Source organism: Polychytrium aggregatum, assembly GCF_025602895.1.
Source record: "Polychytrium aggregatum strain JEL109 chromosome Unknown BJ171scaffold_28, whole genome shotgun sequence".
NCBI classification, from domain to species: domain Eukaryota; kingdom Fungi; phylum Chytridiomycota; class Chytridiomycetes; order Polychytriales; genus Polychytrium; species Polychytrium aggregatum.
Genome location: NW_026516230.1, coordinates 138817 through 157960, shown reverse-complemented (window position 1 = coordinate 157960; position 19144 = coordinate 138817). Strand labels below are relative to the sequence as shown.

The 19144-nt window shown below is 53.6% G+C and overlaps 5 protein-coding genes across 5 annotated transcripts; 4 read left to right on the top strand and 1 right to left on the bottom strand.

The window, feature by feature from the left end:
* Nucleotides 1–100: 100 nt before the first annotated feature.
* Nucleotides 101–1951, top strand: BJ171DRAFT_161842 (Cullin binding-domain-containing protein). Its single transcript, XM_053105877.1, has 5 exons — nt 101–270; nt 501–592; nt 880–1018; nt 1312–1315; nt 1415–1951. Exons 2-5 carry the CDS (start codon nt 543–545, stop codon nt 1777–1779), a joined length of 558 nt encoding a protein of 185 aa, XP_052964885.1. The 5' UTR covers nt 101–270; nt 501–542; the 3' UTR covers nt 1780–1951.
* On the bottom strand, nt 1854–3242 carry BJ171DRAFT_161795 (centrin 1). Its single transcript, XM_053105876.1, has 4 exons — nt 3157–3242; nt 2648–2986; nt 2327–2542; nt 1854–1939 (listed from the first exon to the last, which is right to left on the bottom strand). Exons 1-4 carry the CDS (start codon nt 3157–3159, stop codon nt 1928–1930), a joined length of 570 nt encoding a protein of 189 aa, XP_052964884.1. The 5' UTR covers nt 3160–3242; the 3' UTR covers nt 1854–1927.
* Nucleotides 3243–5804: 2562 nt separating this feature from the next.
* Nucleotides 5805–6466, top strand: BJ171DRAFT_512066 (cell surface protein; the record flags this gene model as incomplete). The annotated part of the gene is made up of 1 exon (XM_053111633.1): nt 5805–6466. A coding segment is annotated over one exon (193 nt), but the record flags the coding sequence as incomplete, so codon positions are not given.
* A 211-nt stretch (nt 6467–6677) lies between these two features.
* Nucleotides 6678–6953, top strand: BJ171DRAFT_425989 (uncharacterized protein; the record flags this gene model as incomplete). The annotated part of the gene is made up of 1 exon (XM_053107748.1): nt 6678–6953. A coding segment is annotated over one exon (276 nt), but the record flags the coding sequence as incomplete, so codon positions are not given.
* A 543-nt stretch (nt 6954–7496) lies between these two features.
* On the top strand, nt 7497–15687 carry BJ171DRAFT_512060 (armadillo-type protein). The gene is made up of 29 exons (XM_053111632.1): nt 7497–7602; nt 7865–8062; nt 8235–8413; nt 8547–8754; nt 8967–9128; nt 9238–9448; nt 9613–9823; nt 9899–9994; nt 10099–10245; nt 10486–10534; nt 10667–10736; nt 10849–10982; nt 11079–11264; nt 11484–11568; nt 11670–11857; nt 12041–12199; nt 12330–12395; nt 12508–12650; nt 12798–12921; nt 13043–13177; nt 13246–13288; nt 13376–13481; nt 13575–13686; nt 13828–14300; nt 14502–14580; nt 14658–14746; nt 14843–15002; nt 15205–15243; nt 15414–15687. The coding sequence occupies exons 1-29, from the start codon at nt 7513–7515 to the stop codon at nt 15450–15452; spliced, it is 3981 nt and encodes a 1326-aa protein (XP_052964881.1). The 5' UTR covers nt 7497–7512; the 3' UTR covers nt 15453–15687.
* The last annotated feature ends 3457 nt before the right edge of the window (nt 15688–19144 follow it).

Genomic DNA, 19144 nt, shown 5'->3' with positions numbered 1-19144 from the left:
ACAATGCCAAGCTTGGTTCGAAAGATACCAAGGTAAATTGGTGGAGTCCCATGGCTCATCGTCGTCTGCGCTTCGAGCACATCCACGGCTCCTGCCATCCCTGCTAACAGTTGAGAAGTCCAAGTCGAGCACTTGAAGCGCTTGTCGACCGATGCAGCGCTGTAACCAGCAACTCATGTATATCTTATCCGCACAGAGAGCGATTCGGATGCGATCGGACCCGAGGGTATCGACAAGCTCTGTGGCGACATTGGTATCAGCTCCGACAATGTATGTGGCGAGCGATTGAGTACCAGTCAGCACTGCGACGGTCTATCGATACCGATCGGTTCTTGCATGCAACTTCTCACCATCCATCAAGGCTGGCGAGTGGTCCCGGCCGGCAGCTTGGTCTGCTTCGCCGTGCCCTTCGAATCGGCTGCCCATCCCTGGTATCGATCTCGTCCATTGCCGACCACGTCACCGCTGACATGTTTCGTGGATGATCGCTTCCCCTTCAGCTGGGAATCCTTCTGTTGTTCTACAAGCTGCAAGCAAAAACGATGGGCTATGTGACCAAAGCTGAATGGCAGGCGGGAATGAAGGCACTAAAGTAAGTATACCTGGGTCCTATTTGGATCTGGAACAGTCTTGTGTGCACATCCGTATCTGTTGGACATCTACTCTGCTTTGGCTGTAATCGCCTGCTTTGATCTTTGCTCTCGAATATGATATCGTCCTAGGCCGGCATTGGTTACCGGCAAATATCGCTCCCAACCGTCAGACTTGCGGCTTCGGCTCGCCAGAGCTGACCACAGAATTGGCATTTCTTTCTTTTCCGTCACCCCCGACGACGTGAATCGGACATGGCTTGGCTGCCGGCGAACCTGTGTCCGGCAGCGTTGATTCAGCCGAGAAGCTCGTCAAGGCCGTGGCTCGACTGGAAGACGATATGAAAGACATGGCCGTCTTCCGCGACTTTTACATTTGGCTGTTCACCTTTGCCAAGGATTCTGAGCAGCGCAACCTCGAGATTGATGTAAGCGGAGGCCGAATCGCAAGTGGTGGTAGGAAGGGAGAGAACGAGGGGCGGGTTTCATCTGTGGAATTATTCTGCGAGGAAGCAGATTCGAACACCCAGGTGTCCGGTATGCTCTGGGCAAGGTTGGAACGGAAACGCTCCCCGGCATCGATATCGGGGCTTTGGTTTGAGCAACGGCGAGCAGAGGGACGCAGGACACACATTTCTGCGACACCAATCTCATCAGCAACCCTCCTCCTTGTATATGCCCGCCGGGCTTGCCACCCTCTCAATCTCGGCCGGCAATCCAGGCCGGTAAGCTACTGTTGCGCGATGACAGATCGCTCGATCGGCTGGGCACCACACTCTTCTTGATTGAAGCCGAGTGAATAACTCGACGATCATGCCTTGCAGCCAAAGCACTCTGGCTGCTGGCTCTTCCGTCCAGCCGGTATCCTACCGTCAGCAAATTCCTTGCATTTCTGGACGAAGCCCGTCCGCTCAAGGTCATCAACAAAGACCAGTGGCGCAGTCTACTCGACTTTTTGGTGATGGTGCCGGGAGACTTTAGCAACTATGACGATTCGAACGCATGTAGGTGCCCGATCGGTGCCCGAGCGAGGACATGGTCGCTTGCACAGGGATCTGGGCAGGCTCAAAGACGGCCGCGTGGGGCCAGGTTACTAACAGTGCGTTCTTATTGTCGCAACCAGGGCCAACGTTGTTTGATCAGTTTGTGGCATGGGCCCGCAAATCGGCGCCATGAAATGTATCGATAGGGCTGCCGATAGACTTTTGCTTGACTACAATCACTGCCTTCTGTTGACCAACTGCTTGTATTGCTGGATACCTTTGCGTCGGGCGCAGCCCATATATTTTCAATCTCGGGAGAAAGACCGGGCTCAATGCCATCCATCCATCCATCCATCAATACAGGTTCTGATGAAGTGATATTGTAGGTTTGATCGTGGAAGGAGTTGAGGGCGGGGCGGGACACGAGGCAAGGCAAGGGGCGACCAGGTCGATCGGGTCGATGTGTGCCCAGAGACCAGGGCGAATGGGTGATTGTGATCATGGCCGAACAACAGTTTCGTGGATATGGATGAGATTACGCCAACGGCAAACAATACAGGTCTTGTCGTGCAGGACGGAGCATTTGGGGCATCTCTTGTGATGCTGCCGGGATATTTCCATCGGACGGACATCGACACCATCGGACGGACACCGACACCATCTCATAGCCGGCTGTCATGCTGCTCCGACCGTCTCGCTGTCGCTCATTCGTCCCTCCCTCTCACACATCACGGCACATATCCAGACGCTCACCGTCTTCTTCATGATCCTCAGAAACTCTTCCTGGTTGATCTCGCCGTCGCCATCGCGATCGGCCTCGTCGATCATCTCCTGCAGCTCTTCGTCGGTCAGATTTTCGCCCAGCTCCTTGGCAACCCGCTTTAGGTTTTTGAATGTGATCTTGCCTGTTTCGTCGTCGTCAAAGAGGCGGAAGGCTTTGAGGATCTCCTCTCGCGAATCTCGCTCAGCCTGAAATCAGCGGGAGGAGGAGATGGAGTTGAATGAGAGGGAGAGGGATAGATGTGAATGAGGAGCTCGGGTCTGTCGACGAATACAGCCAGAACAGAGACTCACCATCTTGGCCGACATCAGCTCCAAAAACTCGTTAAAGTCGATGGTGCCGCTGCCGCTCCGGTCAATGTCGGTGATCATTTTTTTGATCTCCTCCTTCTTGGGCTCGAAGCCAAGGGCACGCATGGCAACCTTGAGCTCTTTTGTGTCGATGGTGCCGCTACCATCGGTATCGAAGAGGTCAAAGGCCTCCCGGATCTCTTGCTTTTGTTCGTGGGTGAGGTCCTGGGATCGGGGGCGGTGGGAGCTGCCAGAGGCGGCGGCGCTGGGTTTCTTGCCGAGGGCAGCATTTCCGACAGCATTTGAAGGGTTGCCCTGAGCGGGTTTGCGGTATGTAGTGGACTGGAGATTGATACCCCGACCAGGTATGATGGCCAGACCGGAGCCAGGAACAGAGCCAGGAACAAGTCAATCAGAGTAGGGAAACCGAGTCGGTCTGGAAGGAGGAGGATGTGAAGCTAGGGAGAGTATTTCCAGGTGGACACACAGCGAGGCCTGGAGGCAATGCTCACCATAGCGATCGAATTAGACTGGTGGCAGTCGACAGAGGCGATTCAGACGACCGGTGAGATCGGTGGGCAAGAGGCCGCTCAGATGAGAAATGCTGCTGGCGACGGGCGCCTGGGTCTTGCCATCGACCCCTTTCGCGCCCAACGAAAGCCAGCGAGGCAGCGGGCCGGGCTCATCGTCCCGCCAGAGGACCTGGAGCGGGGAGGGTGTTCGATGAAGAGGGTGACGATTGATTTGGAGCGGGCGGCGATTGGCACCATGAATGAGTCGGCATGTCATGCCATGGTCACGAACTCGCTCGCTGTCCTGCTGATGCATGAAAGACGCATGCACGCCCCTCCCTCATCGGCCAGGCCAGCCAGTTACTCTGCCAGGGAGGCCTGGAAGGCAACCCTGCCGTGCTGGACTTGTCGCATACAGCGCCCCACCCGACCTCACTCGGTGGATGCGCCCAGCGGCGACGAAGGCAGCAGCAAAGCGGCGCGAGCAGCGCCATCGTGGTGGGAGGACCACCTGAAGACCACGAGAGGGTCTGAGGACCACCACAAGGCCGTCGACAGAGCAAAGACCGGTCACGGCCAGGACACGAACGGGGCCATCGGCATGACCAGTACAGATCGATATCTGCGGCTTGCAAAGAAAGGGCAAAGGAGGACAACCGGATGGCAGGCAGCGGCAGGCTTGCTGGGCAGCATCGCCAAGCGCCATCGGCAGGCAAGCCAGCGCCATCGACAAGAGGAGCAAGCGGCAGGCAAGATGGGCTGGCCAAGGATGGAGACAGTGGGGGCATGCGAACGCTGCGAGTTGGTGCCGATGGACCCTGGATGGGGGAGAGGATGATCCTGGTGGCAAGCATCGATGGCAACTGCACTGGCGGCGGCCGTTGCGATTTCAATGATCTCAACGGTGGTAATAACATATTAACGGCAAGATTAACAATCTGGTGATGATAGCGTTAACAATCTGGTGATACTAGCATAAGCAGTAGCATGAGCAGTAATATTAGCAGTAACATTAGCAGTAATATTAACAAACGAGCAGCATCATGAACAGCAGCGTCAACCACCCAGGACCGCTGGCACTGGCCCCGTCGCGCAACAAACGCGGCCGCCGCGTCGTGCCGCCGCCTTCCCAAAGCCCTGGCGCCTTCGCAGCCGCAGCGCCAGGGCTGGCTGCTTGTTGGCTCGGCTGCAGGCGCCCGGCGGCGAGCCCCGTCGAGACAGGTCAGCCCAGCCCAGGTCCAGCCAAGGTCCAGCCCAGGTCCACTATGCCAATGCACGTCTGTGCCGTCGCGCGGCATGTCCATCCTGCCGCAAACAAGGTCTCGTCGCATCCCAAGCGTCGTCGCCAGATACTTAAGCCTCGCCCGTCTGCTCCTCCTCCTGGGTTCCCCATCGGTCTCCCGCGCTTCCGTTGCCTGCGACGCTCTCTTTCAACCCACCGTTCCCGAGCAGGCTCTCCAAAATGCGCCATCTTCTGGCCCTCGTCCTCGCTGTCTTGTTCAGCACCAATCTCGTGCTCGCCGGCCCTCTTCAGCGCCGCGATGTCTTTGGCAACGAGAACAAGTATGTACCCATCACTCTGCAGCGAGAGCATTCTTGCACTTGCTGCCGCACATGTGCTGCATTTGCTGCCTCCGAACGATGTGCTGACGGCGAGTCTGTCCACCAGCCCCACTTTCAAGAGCATCCTGCAGCAAATTGGCCAGGCTTGTCTTGGATCCAAGATCTTTGTCAACGGCGAGTGTCCCACCGAGGCCGGTAACGCCATCTCCACCATCCTGGCTGCTGCTGGCCCGTGTGACCAGCAGGATCAGGCCGACAAGGTAATGCATTGCCACACCCGCTCCACGCCTCTCGTCGTACCAGGATGAGCTCGATTCGGTGGCGGCACTCTACGGCGTTGATGACGGACCCTCTTCTCGTCAACCTGACACTAACCTCCCCTGTCCGACATGGCGGTGTTTTTCCAGTTCGTCAACATTGCCAAGCGTCTGGATAATGGCAAAGGAAATCTTCTGATCAACCTTGCTCAGCGCTTCTTGGGCAGCGAGCGCAACATCATTGGCAGCAGCAACTGCTTCCCTCTCTGCAGTCGCCCCCCTCAGAACAAGGAGCTTCTGGGTATTTTCCCTCCCCAGTCCAAGACCTGCCAGAACCCTCCAGGTGTTCCTGCTGCCCAGGCCTCGGCCATTCAAGCCAACTCGGGGCTGGCTAGCCAGAACATTGCCGCTGCGGGCTCGGCTCGAATTGCTGTGAAGAAGAACAAACAGGGCAACAACCAGAACCAGAACAACAACCAGAACCAGAACAACAACAACCAGAACAACAACCAGAACAACAACCGCAACAACAACCGCAACAACAACCGCAACAACAAGCATAACAACAACAAGCATAACAACAACAACCAGAACAACAACAAGCATAACAACAACAACCAGAACAACAACCAGAACAACAACCAGAACAACAACCAGAACAACAACCAGAACAACAACCAGAACAACAACCAGAACAACAACCAGAACAACAATGATATCAACAATAACAATAACCAGAACAACAATGATATCAACAACAGCACCACCCTTATCGACTTGAACAACAACGATATCAACAACAACAACAATGATATCAACAACAACAACAATGATATCAACAACAACAACAATGATATCAACAACAACAACAATGATATCAACAACAACAACAATGATATCAACAACAACAACAATGATATCAACAACAACAACAATGATATCAACAACAACAACAATGATATCAACAACAACAACAACGATAACAATGGCACCCTTATCGACTTCAACAATGTCAACCTGAACTCCGGTACCGGCAATGTCGGTGTCTCGGATCAGCAGCGTCTGGCGTTCTTGACTGCTCATGCCAACCAGCTCAACGATGCCACTGTTGTTCCTCTCAATGCCCCGGAGGTCATTCCCAACAACCGCGTCAGAACCGCCGAGCAGGGTTGTGCTCAAGTTGGAACTGGCTTCATTTGTGTTGATCTGGCTCGCAACGTCCGTTGCGTCAACGGCCTGGTTGCCGACAACAAAGTGAACGCTTTCTCGGCTAACTCGCTGCTCAAGGCCTGCGTGGGTGGATTCTGCGGCGGCGGTACGGGATTCAACAACTGTGTCGGCTCGGCCCAGCAAGCAATCACTGGAAACGACAACGGCAACGAATTCTTCCTGCCCCCTAGCGGCGTTGGATCGAGCCAGAACAACAACAACCAGAACAACAACAACCAGAACAACAACAACCAGAACAACAACAACCAGAACAACAACAACCAGAACAACAACAACCAGAACCAGAACAACAACCGCAACAACAACAAGCATAACAACAACAACCACAACAACCACAACAACCAAAACCAGAACAACAACCAGAACAACAACCAGAACAACAACAACCAGAACCAGAACAACAACAACCAGAACCAGAACAACAACAACCAGAACCAGAACAACAACAACCAAAACCAGAACCAGAACAACAACAACAGCAATGGTAACTTCAGGCGCAACAATGGAATCCTGGCCCAGCAACTCGACTCAGCCAAGGCCCAAAACACCCAGTGCAAGGCTGGAGACACCGTCTTCTGCGCCGGTGACCAGCTCGGCCAGTGTGTTGGCACTCAGCTCTTCAAGACCTCGTGCTCCAGCGGCCTCAAGTGTCAGGTTCTTCCTCTGGTCAACAAGCCCGGTACCTCTGTTGCGTGCACCACCGACGCCGACAAGACTGCCAGAATCCAGGCTGCCCTCAACTCTTAGTTGCACTCTGCGTTTCCTTTTCCTTGCGCTTCCAGGGCTGACTGGGTCGGCCTCCAGTGCTTTTCCTTGCATCTGCTGTGTGCTCTTCCGGCACACGACGGCTCCGCCTTTTTCGCGACCCATTTCTTTGTAAATCGACCACTGAAGTTACTTTAATTTTTTTGGCAAGCCAAAATATTATCATCTCCGATTCAATTGAAATGTGAGGCCAAGGGGGTTGCAGAGGGTGGGTTGTCCAGTCATCCTCGCAGACAAACGGAGGGGCATGGCTGGAGGCCCGCGAGCTGCCTCTGGTTCTCGCTCGCGCTGTCAGCATATCGGGGACCTGAGCCTCTGGCACTTCTTCCCTCTGGCTCCAGCCGCACATTCGAAAGGTGATGCGTTTGCTTGCCGAGCGCATTCGGCGGAATGTGGCCTCTGCTCCAGTGCGCAGCCAGGCAATTTGCCATGTTTGGGCAGAGCCTGGCCACACACACACGCCTGGCTTCGCTGGCGAGGTCGATGTTGCCCCAGAACACCGCTGTCGCCGGTGCGCCTTGGCTCCCCATCTGCAGCAATCATGAGCAGGGCCGTGCGCTTGAACTACACCCAACGGGTGGTTGCTCCCGGGCGTCCTCTGCAGACCAACGAGCTGCACAAGCGACTCAAGGTAGAACGTATTCCTTGGTGGCGACGCCCATCCAGCGGACCAAGACTTGGGCGATGGTTCACCGGCGGCGGCGAAGCCTGCATGCTGCATCTTGGTCAATGCCGATGAACGATCAACAGTCGGTGCTTTGCATGCTGCTCTGAAATGCATTGGTGCTCATCACTGCTGCGCTATATCGTTTGCCGTCCACCATCGTTCAATGTCCACATCGCGGTCGGCCAACACAACCACAAACCCCCAAACCCACACAACCCCAAAACAGAAAACACACCTGGAACTCAGCCAGCTGGAGCAGGAGACATGCGATACTCAATCGCTGTCGGTCTTGCGAAAAGATCTTCTGTCTCATTCCCTGCTTGCCCACAAGGATAAGGGCGTTCGCATCTATACAGCGTGCTGTCTCGCCGATATCCTGAGACTGTTTGCTCCGGACGCACCATACACCGAGAACGAACTGCGGGTACGGTGTCGGTGTCAGCGAGTCTCGTGCGCTATGCAGTCCTGCCACTAGAATCCATTAACTGGCACGCACTGGGCGACAGAAACGAAAATCGGTGCTCCTCACGCTCGCTCATAATACCTCTCTCTTTTCTTTGCTCTTGGTTTGGCGAAACATCGACTGATCGCTGCAGGAAATCTTTGAATTTTTTGAGAAGCAGCTCTACCACCTGTCAGACCCAGAGGACCCGTACTTTTCGTCGTACTACTTCCTCTTGGAGAGCTTGGCGACGGTGCGAAGTATCATCTTGGCTGCTGATCTTGGCGACGAGCTGCTGACTTCGTACTTCAAGCTGTGCTTCGATATTGTTCGGTAGGGTTGGGTATCGTGCGAGAGTTTAATCAAGGGACAATGGAAATCCTGCTGCCGCGATCCCGTTCAGCTCGATGGACGTGAACTCCCCAGCCGCAGCCATGTGCTTACTGATCTGCTGTTTCTCCCGCAGCAACGACACCCAGAAGAATGTCCATTCTTCGATGCTGGAGATTCTGCAGGCGCTTGTCGAGGAGGCAGCAGCCCTTCCAAACGAATGCACCGAGATCCTCATGGACCAATTTCAGCTTGATAGCCATGGGGCACCCAAGGAATCCCGTCAGCTTGCCATCGACCTGTGCAACAGCACCGCTGACTTTCTCCAGAAATATGTGTCTCAGGTAACCAGCCGGTTTGACTTTGATTCGATAGTTTGCTTTGAGTGGGCAACGCCAGGACCAAAGTCGAAACCAGTCCTATCTGCAGTCCCATCTGCAGTACCACATGCACTACCACATGCAGTACCACATGCACTACCACATGCAGTATTACATGCACTACCATATGCCGTTTCAGACCATCCAATCGCTCAACCTGCTTTTATCGCTTCCAGTATTTCGGAGAGATTATCCTGGCTGGAAACGGCTCGTCTGAGGAAGAGGCAGATACTGAGCAGCGCTCACTCGAAGAAGCACATAATATGATAATCGAGATCAATCGAATCGCACCGTCGATCCTGCTAAATGTTATTCCGCAGCTCGAGGAAGAGCTTCGGGTGAGTTGCCGGCTACAGCCCCCGGAATCGTTCGTGAGTGCCTTTTGATCTCATCTAATCAATTTGCCACGCTCATGTCACTGCGGCATCGTGCAAACCAATGAACAAGGTCGAGGCAATTGAAACGCGGACACTGGCAACCCACACGCTTGGAAAGATGTTTTCGGAAGAAACCTCGAAGCTAGCGGCAAAGTACCCCCAGGTATTCAAGTCGTGGCTAGACAGACGAAAGGACAAGATCTTCAGCATCCGAGTAGCCGTGCTTGAATATTTTGCGCCCCTCCTCCGCCGCCACCAGGAAGTGTCGTTGGTTGTGTCCAGTGAGTTATCGCTTGATCTGGTGCGGCTCTGCAGGGTGGGAGTATTTGAACGACCTATTTAGGCTGAAGCAAAGTTTGGGACATTTGACGACCGAAACTACTTGCTGAACACCGGACCGCAACTATTGCTGACGAATCGCTAACTGGCGCGGTCACAAATCCAGAATCCTTGATGAGCAAGTTTGCCGATCCTGATGAACGCGTGCGTCAGGCGGCGATCCGGGTTGTCGGTCTGTTGGATGCTGAAAGTGCCACAAACGCCCCAATCGACTTGATCAAATCGGCCGGATCCCGATGTCTCGATAAAAAGCCCTCGACTCGTGCCGCAGCCATCAAAGCCCTGGGCCATCTCTACAAGCTCATGTACCCGCAGATGTAAGATTGGCCAGAACCCGATTTGATTGTCGAGATGTGCGCGGGTGACGTCTCATACTTTGTTTCTTTGAACAGGGCGTCTAAGGGGGACGAGACTGATGCCCGTGAAAAGTACGGCTGGATTCCGGGTCATCTGATGGAGATCCTCTATCTTGACGAACCGGACATCAAGTAAGACATACGACGTTCGAGCCTGAGCCCCGTCTCATCCCGCCCCGCCACGACGTCACGATTACACTTCTGACTCTCGGCGATTACTTACTGGATTCACAAAGGTGGGCTGTTGAAAAGGTTTTCCACGAAGATATCCTCGAGCCCAACCCTCACGACGACGAGCGCACGGACCGGCTTCTCTTTGTGATCTCGTCCTTCACCGAGCGACAAAACAAGGCATTTCTGAGTATCCTGTCCCGCCAGGCACAGTAAGTGGGGCGCTGACTTGCTATCCTGCCACCCTGCTATCCTGCTATCCTGCTATCCTGCTATCCTGCTATCCTGCTATCCTGCTATCCTGCTATCCTGCTATCCTGCTATCCTGCTATCCTGCTATCCTGCTATCCTGCTATCCTGCTATCCTGCTATCCTGCTATCCTGCTATCCTGCTATCCTGCTATCCTGCTCCGTATAACTGAGCCTCACTTCCTTTGATTCCGTATCCGCAGATCGGCAATCAACATGGGTCTGTTTCTGGATCAGTGCGACAAGTACAATGTACGTCGATCTGCCCAATCGAGCAAAGTCCCGGCTTACTGATAATCTTGAGCCTGAACATTTACCCCGCTTATCCCCACCACCACCGCCACTACTACTACTACTACAACGCCCACAATTGATCTTGAATAGGGCGGCGTGATGGACTCGGACCAAGACGGGACCAAGAAAACCCTCTTTGCAATCGTGGATTTCCTCGCACGTAAGCGCGCGACTGGTCCTGATTAGAGCCGCCCTGGATCGGCGAATTTGGTGCTTGGCAGCAGCAATTCGTGTATTTGACCCATCGGCTATTTCGCTGGACACTCACGCAGAGAAGATGATGGATCCAAAGAAAAATGCAGCGCATCTGCAGGCATTTGCCGATGCCAACGATCGCACAGTCTATGGGTGGATGCGGGCCGTCATGGATCCGCAGACCGAGTACAAGGCTGTCATGAAGCACTGTGTAAGTGGATTTCATGTGATGTATGCTCTAGTTACGATATTCAGTCAACTGATGTCCAAATGGAGCTATCTGGGCTAACAAACGATGTGCACACAGAGGGAAATATCCAAGCGTCTGCCCGCAGGCTCACTTGAAACGTTTGCGCCCATATTGCGGCGCATTGCTCTGTGGCTCATTGGGAAGAACATCATTCCGCGACTCATCGAGCGATCGAGCACCGGTAAGCTCAGCCAAGACCAAGACGATATCAAGATGGGCCAGGCGGCCGAAGCTCTGCTGAAGGTAAGGAGGCTCCCTTGGCGATTCACTAGAATCGGTAGTAGCTGTACTCCACGTCGATGGGATGATCCTGTTCTTGCCCCGATATTTCTTACGGAGCCAAGATCTCACTCAGCTCGATTCTTTGGATCGAATGCCTTCTGTGCTGCCGGTGTTCGAACACAACTTTCGGCTCCATGGTATCTAACGCTATGCGCCGGCATCCTAAAATGATCGGCACAGACCATCGTTGATATCTTCCCGGCGGTGTACAAGAACCACATCGACAAAGTTACTCAGTTACTGCAGAGCGACAATGAAGATCTTGGTATGATCCACGTGTTGGAAGCTGGGTGTCCTTGGCTTGCTTTTCTTGTCTTGTCGGTGTTGGCGGCGATCTACATCCTTGTTGACACGATGAAACCGCAGCGTCCGATGCCGTTGTGGCCCTTGCCAAGTTTGTGAGAGCATTCCCAAAGGAAGCGTCGCAGGAAAACGATTCGATCAAGAAAATGATCCGATACGCGCTTGAAGGCTCGCTCCTTCAGGCAAAAAATGCCACCGTGGTGCTCGCTCAAACCGAGCAACGCAAGCAGTATATTTCAGAGATTCTCGAGGTGGGATGCTTAGCAATGTGCAGAGTGTTTTGACTCTGCATTCAGCCAGTAAAGGTTGCATGGATATCTCTCAAACGCCGGGTGGACGGACAGCGTACGGCTTAGTGTTGATTTTGCCAATGGATACATGGAGCCGCAGCAATCGTTGGATGTCCGTTACTGACACGAACAGCATGCCTCCAGACGATCGTGGCTTCGCTCTCGTTTGAGAATCCAAATCTCGTGGGGCATCTGGGTGTGCTGACCAAGATCGCACGCCATGCCTCGGACCTTTTGGAACCCTACCAAGTCAATTTGGTAAACTTTGTGTTCAAGGACATAATCATGAAGAGCAACATCAAGGTAGCTAGCTTGAAATTAAACGGCTTATGGGAAGCGTGAGCGAGACTGTCGGCCGACACTTTGTTGATGGCCGCTGCCGAACACTTACCGTCGATGATCTCATCCCACAACCACGTTTGGCGGATTGCAGACGTCTCCGGACGATGCTGACAACTGGATCGAGTTCAGCGAGATTTCCAAAGAGGGCCAAGCCAAGGTAAGCACGCGCCTCATGCAATACCTGTATCACTTCATTCGAATCGACGGCTCGCTCGGCGACCAACGCGCACTTGTTGACTTGCTTACTGATTGGCTGGCGCTTACCGAAGGTACTATCGGTCAAGTTTTTGGTAAACCGGCTGCTGTCCCCTCAAAAGTCCAAGTTTCAGACCGAGCTGGCGCCTCAGGTCTTGAAGCTGCTCAAGAAGATCCTCGACCTCAACGGGGAGCTGCATCCGAACGAGCCCACTGCGTGAGTATTGGAGCCAGTATCGGAGCAGGCAGTAGTGGGAAATAGTAGGCGATACTCCTTCGTGCCTCCCAGGGCACCATATACAAACCGCGAACACCCAGCAGTTCGTTGGATTTGATCTAAAGCCGCCTTGGCAACGGCACACAGCTTGATTGTGCAGGGCCATCTTCGACTTGTGGCAGCCAAGTCGCTTCTGAAGCTCTCTCGCCATTCCGGATATCTGAAGATGATGTCGTACCAATATGAGGAGTCTATTGGGATGACCATTCAGGTGCGAGGCTCTACTCCCGTGGCATCGTTGCTTGTCCGTGGCGGGACATGTGGGTGATGTCGGTGCTCCACGTCGGGCCGTTGCAAACATCTCGACAACGCTGTTCTTCCCGGTGGTTCAGGATCCCTACTATCAAGTGCGCAAGAATTTCATCGAGAAGCTCGGAAAATACGCATCCTATCAGCTTGTGCCGCTCCAGTATCTAGTATTCTTCATGCTTGCTGCTCATGACCCAGAGGTGGAGCTACGCAACAAGGTGAGGCAACCGAGATGCTCCGTCTGTTCGGATTGTTTATAAGGAGTCCTCACACTGGCCATTTGCAGGCTAAGGGCATATTTTCGAGAAAGGCCAAGCAACAACGATCTGGTGAGTGCCATACCGAATTGCCGCCTTCTATCTCAGCCAGGCCTTTGGTTGTTGCGCGCAGCTGACACAACCGGTCCCGGATTATAGAATCCAATGGCGTTCCAGTCGAAAGCACCCTCACCCGGTTCCTGTATCTCATTAGTCATTTGTATGACTTTTCTGAGATAAACGACGATCTCCAGCTGACATCCAAGTAAGATTTGTGAGCCAAATACGAGAGTGGAACCCTGCCAGCGACTCCGCACGACGTATGGTCTCACATTTGCTCCATACCTTTTCTATCAAGGTACATTGAGTTTTTCCTGGACTCAGTCGCAAGCATCGACAATGTGTCATATTTGTTTCATCTGGCGTCGCAGCTCAAGACGGTTCGGGACATCCATGCATCATCCTCGCAGGTGAGAAGCCATGGATGTCCACCACTTTCGCCTGTCGCGCTGCAAGCTAGAGCAGCAGCACACGGGATGCTCATACGACTTTGTGAAATCTCCCCTGTCATATCCCCTGTCATATCCACTGTCATATCTGCGGTCATCTAGAACCTCTACATCGTCAGCGAGCTTGCCCAGCGGCTCATCTTGGAGACGTGCCACAGTCGAAACTGGACTCTGCCGTCATATCCGCCAAAGGACGATGTCGACAGCACCCTGTTCCAGCCGCTCAGCCCGAAGGAAGCCACAGACAACCTCAAGAAGACCTACCTTCCGAAGACATTCCTGGATCTCCGTCAGCCGGTCGGAGTCGTCGGGGCACCCAACCCTCTGCGTGTCGCACCGCCAACGACGCCGCGATCGAAGCGTGAAGGCAACGGCCCGGCCCGAACACCTGTCCGATCCTCAGCCAGCAAGCGACCCCGGAAGTCACAGAGGTCGGGGGCTGAGAGCGGCGACGAAGGGGACATTGACCGACAGAGCGACGAAGAGCCCGTGGCGAACAATTCGCAAAGCACCAAAACGGTGCGTCGCTACAGCCGCAAAAGCGTCCCCACAACACCCCAAACACCATCTCGCATGTAAGATTTGGCAAGCGTTGCCTTTTTCACGAGAGCGAAGGCGAGCCTACGATCTGTGCGCATTAGCTGGAAACGATATTGACCAAGGGCACATTGCGACATGATTATGGGCTGTCGCCGTGGCCGACCGGGCTTGAATTGGATGCTGCTAAAGTTGGTCATCACAATCTTACGATCGATTCCCTGCCTTTTCCTCTCCAGTATGGCCCCACGCGTGGCCAAGGCTAACGCCAAGCCGATCCAAGATCTCTCGTCTTCCGAAGACGAAGATGTTGAGGCGGTAAGCACGGTGTTGTCGGGCAGAGCCTGCGGTCCTTGGATGCTGCCGAGCCAACTCACCAGACACGTGGCTTGCAGGATTTGATTGCCTACAAGTCCCCATCACGACCGACCGGCCCTTCCAAGCCATTCTCCCCCAGAAAGCGTATGGACGTTGTGGATACCGAGTAAGTCTCTATTTTGTCACGCATCTCCCTCCATGCTGCCCAAGTGGGCGACAGCGCCTTTTATGCGAGAATGCTGACTCCGGACCGGATTGCCAGCGAATCGGACTCGCAGGATGTTACCAGCTCAGAGCCCGGCGGACAGGAGCCAAGCTCATCAGAGTCCGCTGCTGCTACTCGACGAGCCCGGTCTGGCCGCCATATCCAAACAACGCTCAAGTTTGAGAGGGTAGAGCGCCTGGATCGTCGCGAATTGCAGGTCAGCAAGCGCTTTGAGAGTGGTGGTGAGGATGACAAGGTAGGCGGCCAAGATCCGAGGAAGAGAAAGACACCGTGATTATGAGACATGGGGCTATCAGATGGACTGAGATGGAGTGCGTCATGAACTGCAGGGGGGGGGCTACTCGGCTGGGATTGGCTGAAGTTGACTCGGTAGACTGAAACCCATTGCACAATCTCAGGAAAACGACTTGCTGGACGTAAACCAAGTTGAACCTCCGGTAAGATCAGTGGCATATGATTTAAGGGCCGTCATGACGTTGCTGTCTTGAATGAGCGTCGATATCAGGATCAAGTGCGGCTGCTGCCGCTTGAGGGGCAGGAAAGGGGGAGGGAAGTCGCTCGATACTGACGAACGGCTTCTTGGCTATCTGCCTTCCGCCGATACCAGGCAAAACGGGCCCGTCGCAAGGCGTCGTCGCAGAAGTGACCCTCGCGGACACAGCAACATGTGCGAGTAACGAACTGGATATCGAAATCATACGCTTGATACAACTTGAACATGCACGAGGTGATGCCGTCTGCGCACGAAATTGAAACGGTGCAGCCAAATATTCCAAAGAATGCAGTTGCAGGACACCCCAAAACGAAACGGAACATCTTCCTTTGAGCCAGACCGGGTGTCGCCTCCCTGGGTCCTGAATACACATTCATTTGGCAATGTAGCGAATGGCGACGTTAGTGCGGTGCATAACATGATCGCTGTGTACGGGAGGATTGTAGAGACCCCAGGGGTGGCCCGATGTCTTCACTCGGAGACAGCCGAGGCAATCTTCTGGATCTGCGATTCATTTCCGCGCTCCAGAGAACCTTCGGGCTGTCGCAGGGGAATGTACACAATCATCTGCGGGCTCATCCTGAGGGAGTATCACCAGCGACATCACCAGCCAGCACAGCACAGCACAGGCATTGTGTCAGGCAGTGCGCACATCGACAAAAAAATTCGTCTCCGAAGAGACAATCCACTCAAGATATGCTTGTCATCCTTGCGCAGGGAGCCATGCTAATCTTCTCTGTATCGTTCCAATTTTATAATTTGTCAGGTATTTCACTGACAATCGAGTCTCCCATCCGCCTGCCTATACATGCTTTGTCTCGCCGTGCCGCTGTTTCAGCGGGTTTGTATCACGCTGTGCTCTGATCGCTCCCGGCAACACTGTCCAGGATGCTGATGCAAGATCAATCACCCAGTCACCCAGTCACCCAGTCACCCAGTCACCCAGTCACCCAGTCACCCAGTCACCCAGTCACCCACACCCATTTGGTGTTGTTCATGTCAATGTATTGCTGTTGGTTGCTCGCATTGTCGGTCGTGCATATGCCATGTGTGCGTCTCGATGCTGTGGCGGCCATCTGCGGGCTGTGCCTTGGAGCGATGACGGGGTGCGCTCTCATCGGAACAGATTGGCATGCCAACAATCACAGCCGATTGCACCGATCCGCCGGCATCGTGGCTGGATCGGCAATCAACCGCCGGATCCCTGGACCAGAGCCGATCAATTCACTGGGGCCACCAGCACCAGCACCAGCACCAGCACTCCACGATGAAAAAAATAGGACGTGACCCCTCTACAGTGGCTGTGTTCGGCTCGGGACCTGGTCAGCAGGCACATTAAGACACAGAATGAGTCACGTGTGTGCCGACAGTCTGGTGCAGCCTCGTCCGAACGATGCCATTTTGGGACTGCTCGCTAGCCAATCAACAGCGTTGCTTCCCACACGTGCTCTGGCCCGATTTGGCATTCGCTTGCCGTCCCGCTCCGTCCCGCTCCGTTCCGGGACCCCTCCGCCCCGGTTTCTCCCGGCCCCGAACCTCTCATATCCTCATTCTCCCTCACCATGACCCGTTCTGAGAACTGCCTTTCGGACACCCCAGTTCCGACCGCCGTTGGGCGGCACCGTGAACTCCTGGGGCAATCCTCGGCCGTTCTAACTAGTCCAGGATTAGGTCAAACCCGCGGTGGTCACTGCTCCACCAGCCAGTTTAACCTCAGAGTCGCAAACAGAATGCGGTATGATATGCCGTGTTCAGTAAAAACGCAAGTGATAACAAACCCGAAATGATAATAATCAAGATAATGTCCCATGGGGGCGAGGATATCTGGAGGGAATGAGCGATGCGGTTAGTTGAAGCGTCGCCTTCGAGCTCTCTCAGATGATACTCAATCGTCATGAAGGGACTTACTTGGATTTGGATGGCTTCCTACATTCGAGACATATTCAAGATAGTGAAAGAGGAAGCGTTAGAGTTAAAAACATTAGAGACATATTCATGATGCGGCTCATCCTCAATATGCATGCGTTTAACGGCACCTATGTCATCGATCGGCTCATGGGCCCGCCGAGGAAGTTAGGATAGAGAGGGCCTGAGGGGAGTATTGACTTGAGCCTGACGACGGAAGCGGGCAGGAAGCGGTGGTCGGGGGGATATTTATATTCCAAACCTTCCGACTTGACCTGTCATTACACTGATATGGTCACTATGGGTCAAGTTCGGACAAACTCCCTTCGTCATCAAGCGGCCTCAAGCACTTTTTGGCCCAACTACCTGCGACATTTGCATCGACTTGTCAAATCGGAGGATCTTGCTCGATAATATAAAAGCCACCTGGAATGGTTGATATAAGTATCAGCCTGACTTTGCCTCTCCAATTGCAGCAAAGCTGTACCCACCGCCTTCCATCTCGAAGTATCCGACAGTAGAAACGATGGCATCGGCTGGAACAAAGATATGATTCGTTGACTCCATGCTGTCGAGGTGGAAGGTAGCGCACTCGTTGCATGGGCGGTATCCTGAACTGTCATCTCCATATCTGATGTTGATCTTTGGAATCACACAGTATGCCCAGTTTGTTGTTTCTCCATCAAAGGAGTGGCTGATGAAATATTGGACTTGATAGAAGCGGACAGAAGAATATGGGTGATTGCTTGCTGATGCATCGGGCATATTGGTCCAAACCTGTAGATTCAGAATGCATTAGCTCATATGAGGCTTCGCTATCGCGCGCTGCCGAATGCCTTACCTTCACAACAGAGTTCATCCGATGATGTGCCGTGCTCATCCGATGTGATTGAGATATGACATGTAGTTCCCCCGCGTCCATCTTGGTGTGTTTGGAGCAAGTGTCCGAATTCTGATCCCAAAGTGAATGGACATATTGCAAGGCTTCACGATAGCCGTATGAGGAATTGGCAGAAATCGTCCTGGCATAAGCGCTCTTTAGCTTCGCGACTTGTTCAGAAGGTAGTTTCAGCTTTTGTTGCTGGCCAGACAAGGTTCCGCGGCTATCTTGATTCGAGGCCCGCCCATTGTTTGCAAAGGAGGATGGCCATATCCCAGGGTCTTCGCCCAACCTGGATGTTCCTCTCAAGGTCAAGTTCGGAGCAATGCTTGGACCGCTCAGAGAGCTTTGGAGGACGAGCCGATTGGCCATATTGTCCACTGGATGGACCTTCGATCGCCCGATGAGCTTCAGGCGACCACAGGTTCTTTCCATTTCAAACTGCCATTGATATACCAAGGGTCCAAACAATCGGATGCACCTAGGCAAGTGTTGGAGCTGATGCACGTAGGTTTTCATCAAACGAAGTCCAGACAGGTCTGGAGCTCTGTCTGGAGGAGGTTCGAGTGACTCTGGGAGATTTGCGATTGACCTGGTGAATACATTTCGAGTATACGTGGTTAGATATTGAGAATTAGTGAGCTGCCCAACATCCTCAAGTGAAGGGACTGCTGTCTCGTGCTACTTGCTCTGTGTAGTACTCCTGGAACCTCTGAAGATTTCTCTCGATCTGATTGCATTGAGCAACATTCAACTGGGGAAGCAGCATCAATCGAAGGGCATAGACAAAGCGCCTCCATCCCAATCTAGGCACAATAGCATCACTGTTAGGATCAATTCGAATCAAGTATCTCATCGACCGTAGGACGGGCCCCGGTTCGAGCAGGGTACAATATCAAGAGCTTACAAGTGTTCTAGTGGAAAGCCCGCCGCATTGAGCAGAGGTAGGGAGTACATGATAATCCAATTCTTCCATTCTTCGGTTTTGAAGCTTTTGTATGAGACAGGGTCCCGACAAGAGGCACCAAAGCCTGTTGGAATCTGAATCCTGCCTTCGCTG